The following is a 15,586-nucleotide window of genomic DNA, read 5'->3' as shown; positions in this document are numbered from 1 at the left end:
TTCCTTCCCCAACAGTACTGACGTGCAGAAGTTCAAGTGTAACGTGAACCGACACCTTGCTGCCCAAATCCCTGCATAGTACCCCAGTAGTTGTTGCCCCTGATAGTAGCCCCCTACACCAAAGTGGCAATTTGCCTTGTTTGGGGTGAAAATGTAATAAAAAAAAAAAAAAATGTCACTAGTAAGGGTGCTGGAGGTAAAGGTTTGTCTGGGCTGACGTTATCCTCCTGATAGTCAGGGACCCGAACCTTGGATTAACCACTAAGCAGGCTGTCCTATCAGCAGGTGCAAAGTACTGGGGCTGCTGTATTATCATTTGGTGAATGGATTCTGGACCTTGCAGTAGTCTCTGGTGGGGCCTCTCGATGCCATACTAGTGGGTAATTGTTACGACTTTACCTTTTCATGTGCTACAAAAAAAAAAAAAAAATCCTATCCTTTTCTCTCTGTTGTTCCCTCTCATTCTTGCTCAAACCAAGAATGCTGACCTGTTCCACGTAGACCCCTACTACCTTGTCTCCTTCTCTAACATCAGGGGTCTACGTTCCAACCTTCCAGAGGTTGAAACCCAATTACAGGACATGAAACCGGACATATTCCTTCTAATCGAAACTGGAATAGGGCCGACCACTTCCCTAGATGAATTCATAATTAATGGATACTCTAACTTAACATCGAAATCTGACCCCAAGATCGCCATGGGCATGGAATATGTGCCTACATTAAAGATGGCTTCCCGTGTGGCAGGGATATCTCTAGAGAAGACCCTAATTTGTATTTACTCTCTATTGTCCCCACAACAGCAGAGTTACTATCTTTAAGAGTATATCTGAGAAAATAGACCACATCCTGTCTACACATCCCTCGGCTAACATTCACATTTGTGGTGACTTCAAGTCCATAAAGTGGAATGGCTGACCCACTCAAATAAGACAGATGACGAGAGGAGGTTCTGTCATGACTTTGCCATTGCCTATGACCTCACTCAGATTGTTCGCGAGCCCACCCGAGTGTCAGTTTGCAAGCCTTCTAGACCTTTTTCTCTCAACCTCCCCTGAGCTATGTTCATGCAATGTTCTTTCTCCTCTAGGATCCTCCGATCACTCCGTCGTATCAGTTAAAATAAAAATGAAATGTAATAAGTCCCCAGAAATACCTCTCCACTGTACTGTATACTGATACTCCATGGCTGACTGGGATAGCTTCTGTACATTCATATCTGATCTACCGCTGCATTCCATTTTTAAATGTATCAGCCCTAACCGAATGGTTAATTGTAGGCATAGACCGATTCATACCATCTAAAAAATTCGAACAAAAACCTAACAGCCAGCCATGGATTCCCCCAGAATGTGCTGCTGCCATTATGTACAGAAATCACTTTTTCCATAACTACCAACGTAATAGATGCACTGAGACTAAAGCTGCTTTCAGGAACGCCAGCAACCACTGTAAAAGAGTAATAAAAAATGCAAGAGAGCTATATGCCCAGTCTATTAAATCCAAAGTAGCTGATCAGTGGCTTGGTTCCCACCAGTTTTGGCAAATAACAAATAGGATCCTGAACAGAAGTGTCTGTTCTATCCCAACCATTATCAATGGACCAGAGGTCATCTCGTCAGCATCAGACAAGGCCAAACTGTTCCGTCTGCCTGCTTCCCTCCGGACTACAACTTGGATGTCTTCAAGTCCAATGTTAACAAATTCCTAATGAACCGCCCCCTTAAGTAAACACTTCATCAAAGCTCCACACTGGGGTAATGTAATTGCAATAACCCTTATCCCTGAGTGGCTTCCGGGCCTTGATAAGTGGTGATCACTGTGTAAAAAAAAAAAAAAAAAAAAACTATTTGCAAAGAACTTTGCAGCTAATTCTACCCTATGCGACGAAGGCCATCAACTCCCCATATTTCCTTCTATAACACAAAACATGCTAGGTAACATACAAATATCTGTGCGAAAGGTCGCCAAGCTAATCAAGAACCTTGACTCCAGTAAAGCAACTGGCCCTCATCCCAATTATAGTGTTAAAAAGCTTCAACCTGAACTTGCACCCATACTTACAAAACTGTTTTAATTGATATTATTAAATGGAGATATGCTTTCCAACACCTTGGAAAACCTCATCAGTATGCCCTGTATTTAATAATTCAGGTGATAAGTCATCTCCCTCTCAGTACAGACCAATAAGTCTCCTGTGTGTCATGAGTAAGTTGCTGGAATCCATACTAAATAAAGAAATAGTCAACCACCTCAGCAGAAATAACCTCCTTAGTGACACGCAATATGGTTTCCGTTCTGCAAGATCTACCGCAGATGTGCTAACAGTTATATCTCATAGGATTAGCGAATCTCTTGACAAAGGCTACCTTTCTAGGGCAGTTGCACTTGACATATCAAAGGCCTTCGACAAGGTATGGCATAAAGGCCTACTTCACAAGATTTCCAGCTACGGTATAACTGGAAATGTTTTCTCAATCATTAAATCATTTCTCTCTAATAGGCTCATAAGAGTAGTGGTCGATGGACAAAAATCAGAGGCCTGCAGTATTAATGCTGGAGTCCCTCAGGGGTCCATCCTAGGCCCAATTCTCTTCCTAATCTACATCAATGATCTCCCTAAACACATACTTAAATCATTCGTTGACATCTATGCTGATGACACGACCATCTACGGCAACACATCAAAGGCCGTAAATGACAAAGTTCTCTCTGATTCTCTCTCCTCTGATCTTGAGCATGTAGTTCAGTGGGGGAAGACGTGGCTGGTTACCTTTAATGCATCTAAAACCAAGCTCCTATCTTTACACCATCAACGCTCTGATCCCCATATGGCATCAATTGTAATGGATGGCTCTCGTCTAGGAGAAGCTCAATGTTTTCACAAGCTTCTGGGCTTGACCTTTACTCCTGATCTAAAATGGAACACGTACATCAAGTCTGTTGCCAGGGTCGCTGGAAAGATGGTGGGTTCCTTCTACCGCTCTAGAAGATATCTCACTACTGATGCAATTCTCTATCTATATAAAAGCCGAGTATGTCCAAGGATGGAATACTGCTGCCATATCTGGGCAGGAGCTGCTAAAAATAGCCTATCTTGCCTTGACAGAGTATAAAATAGGCTTCGTAGCTTAGTGAGGGATGCCCTTTTCTCTTCCCTGCAATCTCTCTCCCACAGAAGAGACGTTGCGAGCCTGTCTTTGTTTTACCGTTATTTCCATGGCAAGTGCTCGTCTGAACTCCAATCTCTGGCCCCCCCTCACCAATCTTTCACGAAAAACATCCATCTAGCTGAAGCCACTGTCAAAATTTTCCCACTCTCTATCTGTGCCTAAATCAAAACGTAGATTCCATGAACACAGCTTCTTTCTTAGAAAAGCACACCAGTGGAACTCTCTTCCGTCTGCCTGTTTCCCACCTGACTACAACTTCAAATCCAACGTAAACAAATTCCTGATTAACTGCCCCCTTAAGTAGACACTTTATGAAATCTCAACACTAACGTACAACGTACTGTACAGGCAATAACCCTTATCCCTGAGTGGCTTCCGGGCCTTGATAAGTGGTGACCTCCTTGTAAATAAAAAAGAAAAAAAGTTGACGCTGAATTCTGAAGATTTGTAGCAGACGAACTCGCAACAAGCACAGTAGAAGGAGTTAATTCTCGCGGCTCGAAATTTGAAATCCATCTTCTTCCTGGCTTGTCCAATCATAAGCCAGCTCTCAGTCATGTGACCCATTACATAAAAGGTGAAATCGGAAACTCTTCTTTTTCTTTTCTCTCTGCTCTGCCTGGCTACAGACTTCGCCTAGGCCTTTGGCCCCCAGGCCTAACATGAGTACAACAAGCCAGCATGGCTATCGTCAAAACTTGCTTCCACGTGTGCTTCACACGAGTACTCTTTCCTGCAACGAGACACTAATCCTTTGCCCCGACTCTACTATCGGAGGAACGTGGCTTAGTGGGGGATGCCCTTTTCTTTACCCTGCAACCTCTCTCCCACAGAAGAGACGTTGCGAGCCTGTCCTTGTTTTATCGTTATTTCCATGGCAGATGCTCGTCTGAACTCCAGTCTCTGGTCCCCCCTCGCCAATCTTTCACGAAAAACACACATCTAGCTGAATCCACTGTGAAAAATTTCCCCCACTCTTTATCTGTGCCAAAATCAAAACGCAGATTCCATGAACAAAGCTTCTTTCCTAGAACTGCACGTCTGTGGAACTCTGTTCCGTCTGCCTGCTTCCCTCCGGACTACAACTTGGATGTCTTCAAGTCCAATGTTAACAAATTCCTAATGAACCGCCCCCTTAAGTAAACACTTCAGCAAATCTCCTCACTAAATTAATGTACTTGCAATAACCCTTATCCCTGAGTGGCTTCCGGGCCTTGATAAGTGGTGATCACTGTGTAAAAAAAAAAAAAAAAAAAGTTCCTACAAGCGTAAAAATATTAAACACTTTTCTCTCTTTTTCAACAAGCCTGTCTAATCTACATCCCCCATCAGAAACTCTTTTCACGACTACTATAAATACAAGCACGCATGAACACTGGACTCTCCTACAAAACCGTTTCTCTTTTGTACACACTGCTAACAAAGATGACAAATAAAGTTGTTTATTAAATATTAAAATGAGACTTCCTTTTTGTTGTCTTTTTAACTAAAGATTAAATGAAGACAGCACAAGAAAATGGGCATAAAACTAAGTTCAACTTTTTTTATGAAGGAAAAACAACTTATTTTCCGATGGGAAAAATGAGTTTAAAAAAATAGAGGTTACATATTTTGGAAATTTGGAGAGAAGGGCTTGTAATATCAATCATTAAGACTACTGCTCTTATCTTGATTCTCATAACGTTTCGACCGATGTAACATTCGACCTTCCTACTGAACTCGGGATTCTTTACGTTGAGCATAGGAATTTGTATGGAATGGAACCTTTTATTTAAGCCACAAAGGTAGATTGCTCTTGTTCTCCGTACAAGCAATACCGAGAATATAAGTAAAATTACTTTAAACTTCTAACCAGTCAGGGTTGAAGAAACAAGAGCAATCTACACTCATGGTTTAAATAAAGGTTCAATTTTAAATGCCAAAACGAATCACAGAATTGAATCTTCAACCTTCAGAATATCACTTTTACAATTGATTTTTCCAAGTACTCTGACCATTGCGACACAGGTTCTTGCAGATAGTTCTAGTACAAATGCAGTATGTTATTGCTATACATTTTATGAGATGACTGACCAATTTTTTATGATTTCAGGTCCAAATGAACAGCTATAGCAGAAATTGGAATACACCCTACTAAAACCTATTTTATTTTTAGTTGTAAATATCTCTATTTATTACTAATCATTATTACAATATTATCAGTGTGGCCAACCAAAAATACAATTGCTAATTACTGAGGATCTCTATTTATTCATGGCTAAGGGAACAAGAGTCTGCTGCATGCTACCTCCATAAAGTAAATAAACGGTTTCATTTGAAATTTCATCCAAATTCAAGAGTTCGGCAAAAACATTCCCTAGTTTGACAAGATACACCCGAAGCAGGTCGGAGGTTACATTGGCCGAAACGTTGTGAAAATCACACTCAAGATGAGAATAGTAGTCTGATGAATCCAAATGATACGAAAGATTCTCGAGTTCGGTACAAAGATTCCCGAGTCTGACAAGATGCATCTGAAGAAGGTCAAAGATTATATTGGTCGAAAGGTTGTGAGAATAACATCCAAGATGAGAACAATCGTCGGAAATTATCCAATCAATGCAAATGACAATTACATTAAAAAATGAAACATTTCTTTTCTGCCTGTGCGAAATGCCATTTGGTTTATTTATAGAACGAGCCTTATATAATCAAATTGTATAACTCACCTTGGATATTTCATTGGATTTAGTATGCATATAAAATTGTATAACTCACCTTGGATATTTCATTGGATTTAGTATGCATATAAAATTGTATAACTCACCTTGGATATTTCATTGGATTTAGTATGCATATAAAATTGTATAACTCACCTTGGATATTTCATTGGATTTAGTATGCATATAAAATTGTATAACTCACCTTGGATATTTCATTGGATTTAGTATGCATATAAAATTGTATAACTCACCTTGGATATTTCATTGGATTTAGTATGCATATAAAATTGTATAACTCACCTTGGATATTTCATTGGATTTAGTATGCATATAAAATTGTATAACTCACCTTGGATATTTCATTGGATTTAGTATGCATATAAAATTGTATAACTCACCTTGGATATTTCATTGGATTTAGTATGCATATAAAATTGTATAACTCACCTTGGATATTTCATTGGATTTAGTATGCATATAAAATTGTATAACTCACCTTGGATATTTCATTGGATTTAGTATGCATATAAAATTGTATAACTCACCTTGGATATTTCATTGGATTTAGTATGCATATAAAATTGTATAACTCACCTTGGATATTTCATTGGATTTAGTATGCATATAAAATTGTATAACTCACCTTGGATATTTCATTGGATTTAGTATGCATATAAAATTGTATAACTCACCTTGGATATTTCATTGGATTTAGTATGCATATAAAATTGTATAACTCACCTTGGATATTTCATTGGATTTAGTATGCATATAAAATTGTATAACTCACCTTGGATATTTCATTGGATTTAGTATGCATATAAAATTGTATAACTCACCTTGGATATTTCATTGGATTTAGTATGCATATAAAATTGTATAACTCACCTTGGATATTTCATTGGATTTAGTATGCATATAAAATTGTATAACTCACCTTGGATATTTCATTGGATTTAGTATGCATATAAAATTGTATAACTCACCTTGGATATTTCATTGGATTTAGTATGCATATAAAATTGTATAACTCACCTTGGATATTTCATTGGATTTAGTATGCATATAAAATTGTATAACTCACCTTGGATATTTCATTGGATTTAGTATGCATATAAAATTGTATAACTCACCTTGGATATTTCATTGGATTTAGTATGCATATAAAATTGTATAACTCACCTTGGATATTTCATTGGATTTAGTATGCATATAAAATTGTATAACTCACCTTGGATATTTCATTGGATTTAGTATGCATATAAAATTGTATAACTCACCTTGGATATTTCATTGGATTTAGTATGCATATAAAATTGTATAACTCACCTTGGATATTTCATTGGATTTAGTATGCATATAAAATTGTATAACTCACCTTGGATATTTCATTGGATTTAGTATGCATATAAAATTGTATAACTCACCTTGGATATTTCATTGGATTTAGTATGCATATAAAATTGTATAACTCACCTTGGATATTTCATTGGATTTAGTATGCATATAAAATTGTATAACTCACCTTGGATATTTCATTGGATTTAGTATGCATATAAAATTGTATAACTCACCTTGGATATTTCATTGGATTTAGTATGCATATAAAATTGTATAACTCACCTTGGATATTTATATCTCTTATGTAATAGTTTTGGTCGAGATAATTCCATAACCCGCTGCGAAATTACTGTCAATATAAATTAAAACAATCAAAATAAGAATGATAGTTTTGAAACGCCAATCAGATTAATCGTATTAAATTTGTGTGGCAAGAAGGAAATTCATTGGCAAGCATGCAAACAATTATAATTATAATACAAAGTGAAGGCTGGAACCAGAGTGTAGTATCTGTTCTCTTCTTTTTTGTTCAAGTTTGACTTTTTAAAAATATTTCTATCCGATTCAGAGCATCCATTTTGAGGGAGCTAGACCTTGCCAATATTAAAAAAAGGATCGTCTAATTTTGACCTGGGGGGGGGGCACAACTAAATAGGGACTCCTTGGAATAGAGTTTCCAAACAGGAGATATGAAACGTGGATTTGGAAACTTTAAAACTTTTGTGTAAATCGTTCCGGTATGGTGAACTGTCTTGATTGTGATTTTTATAGTTTATGGCAGGTCAATCCTATATGTCATTTTGTACAATATATCAGGTCGGTGCAAACATTTTTCAGGTTTGTAGAAGGGGCATAATAAATCAAAATAAATGAATGATGCCCAGCACAGCACACAGCATCTCCAGCAGTTGTGAAAGTTTGATAGAAAGGAGCGACATTGCAATCTGATGGAAAGTGTGGCTTGAAGGAAAGATACGTCATCATTTCTGTCTGGCTGTTCTGTCATCGATAATGATTTTTTTATCACAATAGGTAAATATTTATTTCTTTTATATTTACTAGCGAGGGTGGGAAGTCGCCCGGCTTTGCCTGGTCGTAAAATACGTTTAAATATGATATTTTAATTTGTCCACATTTCGTATATATTATTATAGAGTCGTGATTTCAAAAGTAAAAAAAAGGTATTTGGGTGTCATCAGCTAGAATCGAAACTAAAAGCAAAACTGCAACATTCAAAGCTGGTGACGTTACCACTGCACCAACGTGACACGCATATGAACCGATTAAAAATTAAAAATAAACTAAGATGAATATAGAAAGTGTATAACGATTTTAAAAATTTTGACCCATTTTTAAACCCTTAAAAATTATTTTAAAAAAGATCCATAAAAGAACAGTCCATAAAAATCCAATCATTTGAGGCCCCTAGTGCCGCTCTGTGACTTAGTTTCGGAAAAGATAGAGTTTGAACGTATGGAGACAGACATAGTGAGTTTTATAAATTAGATTTGGAGGATTTTTCTTCTTCGTCATGTATCAGGTTTGATTCACAGACATCGATGATCATGGCTCATTAGTCCCCAATTATTTTGGACCGTTTTACCATGATGTCCTTTGCAGCATAGTACCTATAGTAGGCTGCAAATACTTGTTTTAAGGGCAGTTCACATACAGAGCAGTTAGTCTTAGCCACTGTACATCAAGTAGTATGATTTGCCTTACACAATGAAGAGTTGACCAATTCTTCATCGCGCTGCTCAACAGTTTATCCATAACCTGCTTCCCATGATTTCACGTTCCCTGATCAGGTGGGAGGAAGGGCTAAGTGGGTATACAACCTTACTCAAGAGTCTCTCATTGGCTAGAGGAGGGAATGAAGCCCCTTACTGCTCCTGATGACGGAAGTGCTTCCACCCTGTCATCCATATGTATACATTTTAATTAATAAACATACAAAAATAAAAAAAATGACGTAAGTAAATAAATAATAAAACTAAACAAAATCAATAAGAATTATTTGCCAAACACAAGTAGTCAAACCCGTAACAAAGAATAAATAACAAAAAGCTCTTTTTAAAAACAATGAACATATTTTTTTTCGACGGCAAAAATGTTGGACTGTGTCCGAGTGAGAAAAAGGAAAAGTATAAAGTACTGTGGGTGTTTCAGGTCGGCCAGTAGTTTTCTTCATTTGAAGGTCGTTGATACTGAAATGTCCAGTGGTCGGGGAGAGAGGGAGAAAAGTAATCTATCTTCGATGTTTGGGTTCTCTCTCCTGACCGACCGTGATTCCCAAAGGAGCCAGGTGTTGTCTTCAGTGAATGTCGTTGATAGTGGAATGTCCAGTGGACGGGAATAGAAGAGAGAGAAGAGAGAGAAGAGAGAGAGAGAGAGAGAGAGAGAGAGAGAGAGAGGGGGGGGGTCTGTCTTTGATGCTTGCCGGGTTCTCTTTGCTGACTGACTGTTACTCCCAAAGACGTTCCTTAGGGAAGAGATGGAATCAATGCACTCTACCTGCTGATTGGTCAGTGTGTGGCCGAATCACATTGATTCAAGAGAGAAAATAAATCTTTATTTTATTTGTGACTGCTACAGTAGTGTCGTGCTAATAGCGTTAATAATATTAACAATATATCTCATTTATCAAACTGAGGATAATAAAAATTAATTGGCCAAAAAGAAAAAAACATCTTTAACGGCTAATGTTATACATAATTAACTGAGGTGCGAAGTTCAAGTTGCAATGTTGGTGTATCAATTGTAAAAAAGCACTGTGATGAGTCTTTATAAGACCAAATAACGCACGCACACACACACACACACACACACAGTATATTTATTTATACTTTTATATATATAGATTTATTATTGGCTACATATGTGTATACATGTTGCTGCTACCACTCCTTTAGAGAAGCAGCATCTTCAGACGAGATTTTCTTCTTATGAAACCAAATTTTAAATAGTACCTTTTTAATAAAAATTTCACCAAGAAGAAAATCTGTCCTAAAGATGCTGCTTGTCTAAAAGAGTTGCTGTAGAAACATGTATGCACATATGTAGTCAATAAATATAGTATAATTTCGCTCTTCTCTTGTTATTGAATACTTTTTCATAAATATCCGAGTTTCAGCGCATTTACTAGGAAACTATAACGATACAAGCACTATATATATATATATATATATATATATATATATATATATATATATATATATATATATATACATAATCAAATTTTAGTCATTCAATAAATTAAAAAATTGATGACGTGAAATGGTTAAATTTTAAATCAAAAGATTTTTATTATTCTATGTAAGACAAAGAATACATATGAAATATTATAACTCCATAGGAGTTATAATTTACCATTTCACATCTTAAATTTTAAATTTATTGAATGACTAAAATTTGATTTATTTGCTCTATCTTGTATATCGAGCATTTTTTATTTAAATGGGATTGTCTTTATAAAATATTACTGCCAATAATATTTTGTAAGACCTATAATCACAGGTTTCCATACCAGTTTATTGTTAGATAATTTTATTCTGAAGTGTGTGTGTGTGTGTGTGTGTGTGTGTGTGTGTGTGTGTGTGTGTGTGTGTGTGTGTGTGTGTGTGTGAAAAGCGAATGAAAATCAGATGATGAATTACTTTATCAAAAAGGAAATGAGTTTTTGTAAAGTAATAATTCGGTTACTGCAGAGTAACGAAGCTGAACGAACGACACAATTAAAGATACTCTCATTCCCCTCCCCCACATATTGAATTTGAGAGCCCAGCATAAAATTTCAGCGATTTATCATAAAGATTGAAGAAGTCGGTCTAATTTATTTTAGTAAACAAGGATGAGATTTGCTTAAAGAATTTTATTTCAACTCCGCAGCCATCATCGTCATCAACATTAGGTGAAAATCGATAGTCAACATCCTAAAAAAAAGGGTTAAAAAAGAATATGGATTGCGTGGAAAAATATGTAAACAATGAAAATACGAGGTGCCTTCAATAATTTCCAAGACTTTTTTCAAACAGGCATTTAAAATTGTCATAGACTTTTGAAAATTCAGTATGTTATTGCTATACATTTTATGAGATGATTGACCAATTTTTTATGATTTTAGGTCCAAATGAACAGCTATAGCAGAAATTGGAATACACCCTACTAAAACCTAAATGTCACAGCTGATGAATTTCAAAAGTGCCATCTGTACGTGAGGACACCTTAGAAGAACGATATGCAATAAAATTCTGTTTTCAACCTGGAAAAAACGCCACAGAAACATATGGAATGCTTCAGATTGCTTTTGCTTGTCTCAAACATCAGTTTTTGAGTGGCATAAGAGATTCAAGGAAGACAGGGAGTCTGTGAGGTATTATGAGAGGTGTGAGAGGGGTAAGGAAGTCAGAACACCAGAGTTGATTGGCCAAATAAAGAATTTCATGGATAAGAGACAATTAGTGCATAGTTTGATCTCAGTTTGGGAACTGTACACAAAATTATTCGTGAGGAACTAAACACATGATAGATTTGTGCAAAGTTTGTTCCAAGGGTGCTTAAAGAAGATCAGGAAGAAAGACGTTATCATGACAGGGAGATGGTAGAGTTGATTAATTCAAACCCCGCAGTTCTTGATGCTCTGGTGATCTGCGCTGAATGCTGGATCTACTGCTATAACCCAGAAACCAAGAGACAGAGTTCCAAGTGGAAGCATGGTGGCTCCCCCAGACCCAAAATGGCTAGAGAGAGCAAATCCACCCCCAAAAAAAAAAAAAAACATCCCTGGTTTCGGCAGAACGGGAATGATCTGCATGTGCTGGGTTCTCACTGGTCAGACAGTCAACACAGAATACTATGTTGTTCAAGGAAGCTCAAAGAGATTCGGTCGGAAGAGGCCAGCACTCTTCAGATAGGGTCAGTGGCATTTCCACCAGGACAATGAACCAGTCCACAACTTCGTCCTTGTCACAAACTTTTGGACCAAGATGGGCATCAAGAAAGTTCCTCACCCTCCCTAAAGTTCAGACCTTGCCCCCTGCGACTTTTGGTTATTTCCTAAGCTCAAGGAAAATCATAGACGCTCTCGTTATGAGACAATTAAAGAGATGAAAGAGGCAGTGACGAGGGTCATTGACGCGCTCACACAAGAGGATTTCCATGGGGCTTTTTAGAAGTTGTTGGAATGGTACAAGTGTATTGCAGTCGGAGGAGATTACTTTGAAGGGAACTAATGTTTAATTTGTTTACTATCAATGAAAGTGCTCATACAAAAAAATCTGGAAACTTATTTAATGCACCTCGTACATATCATGCTGACTTTTGCCACATCTGGGCAGGAGCTGCTAGAAGCAGCTTACCCTGCCTTGACAGAGTTCAAAATAGACTTCGTATCTTAGTGGGGGATGCCCTTTTCTCTTCCCTGCAACCTCTTTCCCACAGAAGAGACGTTGCGAGCATGTCTCTGCTTTATCGTTATTTTCATGACAAGTGCTCATCTGAGCTTCAATCTATGGTCCCCCCTCATCAAACTTTCATGAAAAACACTCATCTAGCCAAAATCACTATCAATAATTTCCCACACTCTTTATCTATACGTAAATCTAAACATAAATTCTATGAACAAAGCTTCTTTCTTAGAACTGCACGCCTGTAGAACTCTCTTCCGGTTACCTGCTTTCCAGTTTAATAAAATGTGATTGTTTTCAAGTCCAATGTAAACAAGTTCTTGATGAACCGACCTCTTAAGTAATCCAATTTATAAAATTTCCACTACTTATGTTTACTACGTTATAATCACATTGACTAATGTATACTCATTAACCCTTATCCTCGAATGGCCTCCAGGCCTTGATAAGTGGTGATTCCTGTGCAAAAAAAAAAAAAGTTTGTTGACACAGGAGATAAAGCAGATGACATCGATGATCACAGCTGAAAGTGACATGGGTTCAGATTTTGAGTCTTAGCGCCTATACACTTGCTATGTTTAGCTACACTGATGAATCGCGATACTAGAGACAGATTACAATATATTTCTACTTATATATAAAAGGCACTTTGTATTTGTGCGTATGTGTGTGCTTGTGTATGTGTTTGTGAGTGAGTGAGTTCGTTCGTTCGTTCCTTATAGACTTCAAAACGCCAGGGCCGGCATTTTTAAAATTTCATATAAATATACTTTATGTGTCTGGGAGTGTTCTTAGATAGCTTTTTATCGGAATGCTTCTTATAAGTATGGAAAATTAAAGAAAAAAACAATAAGTGAAAGAACAGTCCGATGTTGCCCAAAGTTAACACCCTTATACAGCCTAACATCACAAGTGCATTTGAGAAGTTTTGTCCTCGCACATGCAAAAGATCTCAGCATATAAAATAAATAGAATGTTCTTTGATAAGACAGGGGTGCGTTCAAAATGAATGTTTCTATTTAGAACACAACTGAACTACTTGATTTTTGCATTTCAAACTTTAATTGAAGCCATTATATAAAATAATTTTATAAAATCAACAGTACATTCTCTACAGTGCAATGTAAACCACAATGTATTATGGACTAAGTCACTATGGGGAAGCATGTGAAGCTTTTTTTTTTGGTGCATCACGATGATCCCTGACTAAAGCAGGCAATCAATTGATTTGATGAGCAATTTCACTGATTTCGATGACAATAAAAATATTGGAAATGTGGAACATTCGTTGATCTTCATTTTATTCTGGACAATGTGAGGCCTCTCTACCACGTCTATCAAAAGCCTTTGATATGTCAAGGGCAATTGCCTCAGAAAGGAAGCCTCCATTGAGAGATTCATTGATCCTATGAGATATAACTGTTAACACATCAACTGTAGATCTAGCAGAATGGAAACCATATTGCATGTCACTAAGGAAGTTATTTTTGCTGAGGTGGTTGACTACTTCTTTATCTAACACAGATTCTAGCAACTTACAGCACAGGAGACTGATTGGTCTGTACTGAGAGGGACATGAGCGATCACCTGAATTTTTAAATACGGGGTATACTGATGAGATTTTCCAGGGTGTTGGGAAGCAATTCTCCTTAAGACAATGCTTAAACAGCTTTATAAGTATAGGGAGCTAGTTCTGGTTGAAGCATTTTGAGCACTGTAATAGGAATGCCATCAGGGCCAGTTGCTTTACTCCAATCAAGGTTTTTGATTAGCTTGGCAACATCATGCACAGATATTTGTATGTCGCATAGCGTGTTTTCAGACAGGAGGAAATATGAGGGAGGCGGGCCTGATCGCATAGGGTAGAATTAGCTGCAAAGATTTTGGCAAAGAGTTTGGCTTTGTTTAATGCTGACGAGATTACTTCAGATCCATTGATGATGGTTGGGATAGAGCACACACTTCTATTCAGGATCCTGTTTGTTATTTGCCAAAATTAATGGGAACCAAGCCGCTGCTCAGCTACTTTGGACTTGACAGACTGAGCATACAACTCTCTCACATTCTTTATTACTCTTTTACAGTTGTTGCTGGCAGTCCTGAAAGCAGCTTTAGTTTCAGTACATCTATTACATTGAAAGCAATGGAAATAGTGATTTCTGTGCACAATGGCAGCAGCACATTCTGGAGAGAACCGCGGTTGGTTGTTAGATTTTTCTGGAATTTTTGGAGGGTATGAATCAGTCTATACCTACAATTAGCCATTCAGTCAGATCTGATAATTCGGAGGACACATTCTTTTTAAACATGGATTGAAGAGGTAGATCTGATATAAATGTACGAAAGCTTCCCAGTCAGCCATAGAGTATTGATATACTGTATAATGGAGAGGTATGTTGGATGACTTATTACATTGTGTTTTTATCTTAATGGAGACAACCAAGTGGTCTGAAGATCCCAGTGGAGACAGAACGGAGGATGAACGTAGCTCTGGGCAAGTTGTGAGAAAAAGGTTTAGGAGACTTGCATAATGACCATCAGTGTCAGCACACGGATGGGTTCGTGAACAATCTGAGTGAGGTCATAAGCAATGGAAAAATCATGACCGAACCTCCCTCTCATCATCTGTCTTGTTTGTGTGGACTAACTATTCCACATTGTGAACCTTGAAGTCTCCACAGACGTGAATGTTAGCCAAATGATGAGCAAACAGGATGTGGTCACTTTTCTCAGATATGCTCTTAAATATACTAACTCTGCTGCTATGGGGCGATAGAAGGCAAATATAAACCAGTAATCCGAAAGCACATATAGGGCAATAATCCTCTTTATATATATATATAACCTTCAATTTTTTGTAACCATACTCTCCCAGGGATACCAAAACTATTGCAGGAGAGGACTCAAGCAGGAAATTATTTTGAAATGCAAACAAGAAGTTGAAGCTTTAAGGAAAATATCACCT

At 37.3% G+C, this 15,586-nt stretch overlaps 1 protein-coding gene across 2 annotated transcripts in view; it reads right to left on the bottom strand.

The window, feature by feature from the left end:
• Window positions 1-15,586, bottom strand: part of LOC145243905 (sperm microtubule associated protein 2-like) — a 94,565-nt gene that overhangs the window by 19,004 nt on the left and 59,975 nt on the right. For both annotated transcript variants that reach the window (XM_080107015.1, XM_080107016.1), the window contains exon 2: window positions 7,499-7,565. In XM_080107015.1, the coding sequence (XP_079963141.1) occupies window positions 7,499-7,565 (67 nt within the window). The remainder of the gene's footprint in view (window positions 1-7,498; window positions 7,566-15,586) is intronic.

This window comes from Euprymna scolopes, chromosome 22 (assembly GCF_053919585.1).
Source record: "Euprymna scolopes isolate OS-2025 chromosome 22, ASM5391958v1, whole genome shotgun sequence".
Taxonomy (NCBI): Eukaryota; Metazoa; Mollusca; class Cephalopoda; order Sepiida; family Sepiolidae; genus Euprymna; species Euprymna scolopes.
Note: the sequence above shows the minus strand (reverse complement) of the source record. Positions and strands in the feature narration are given on the sequence as shown.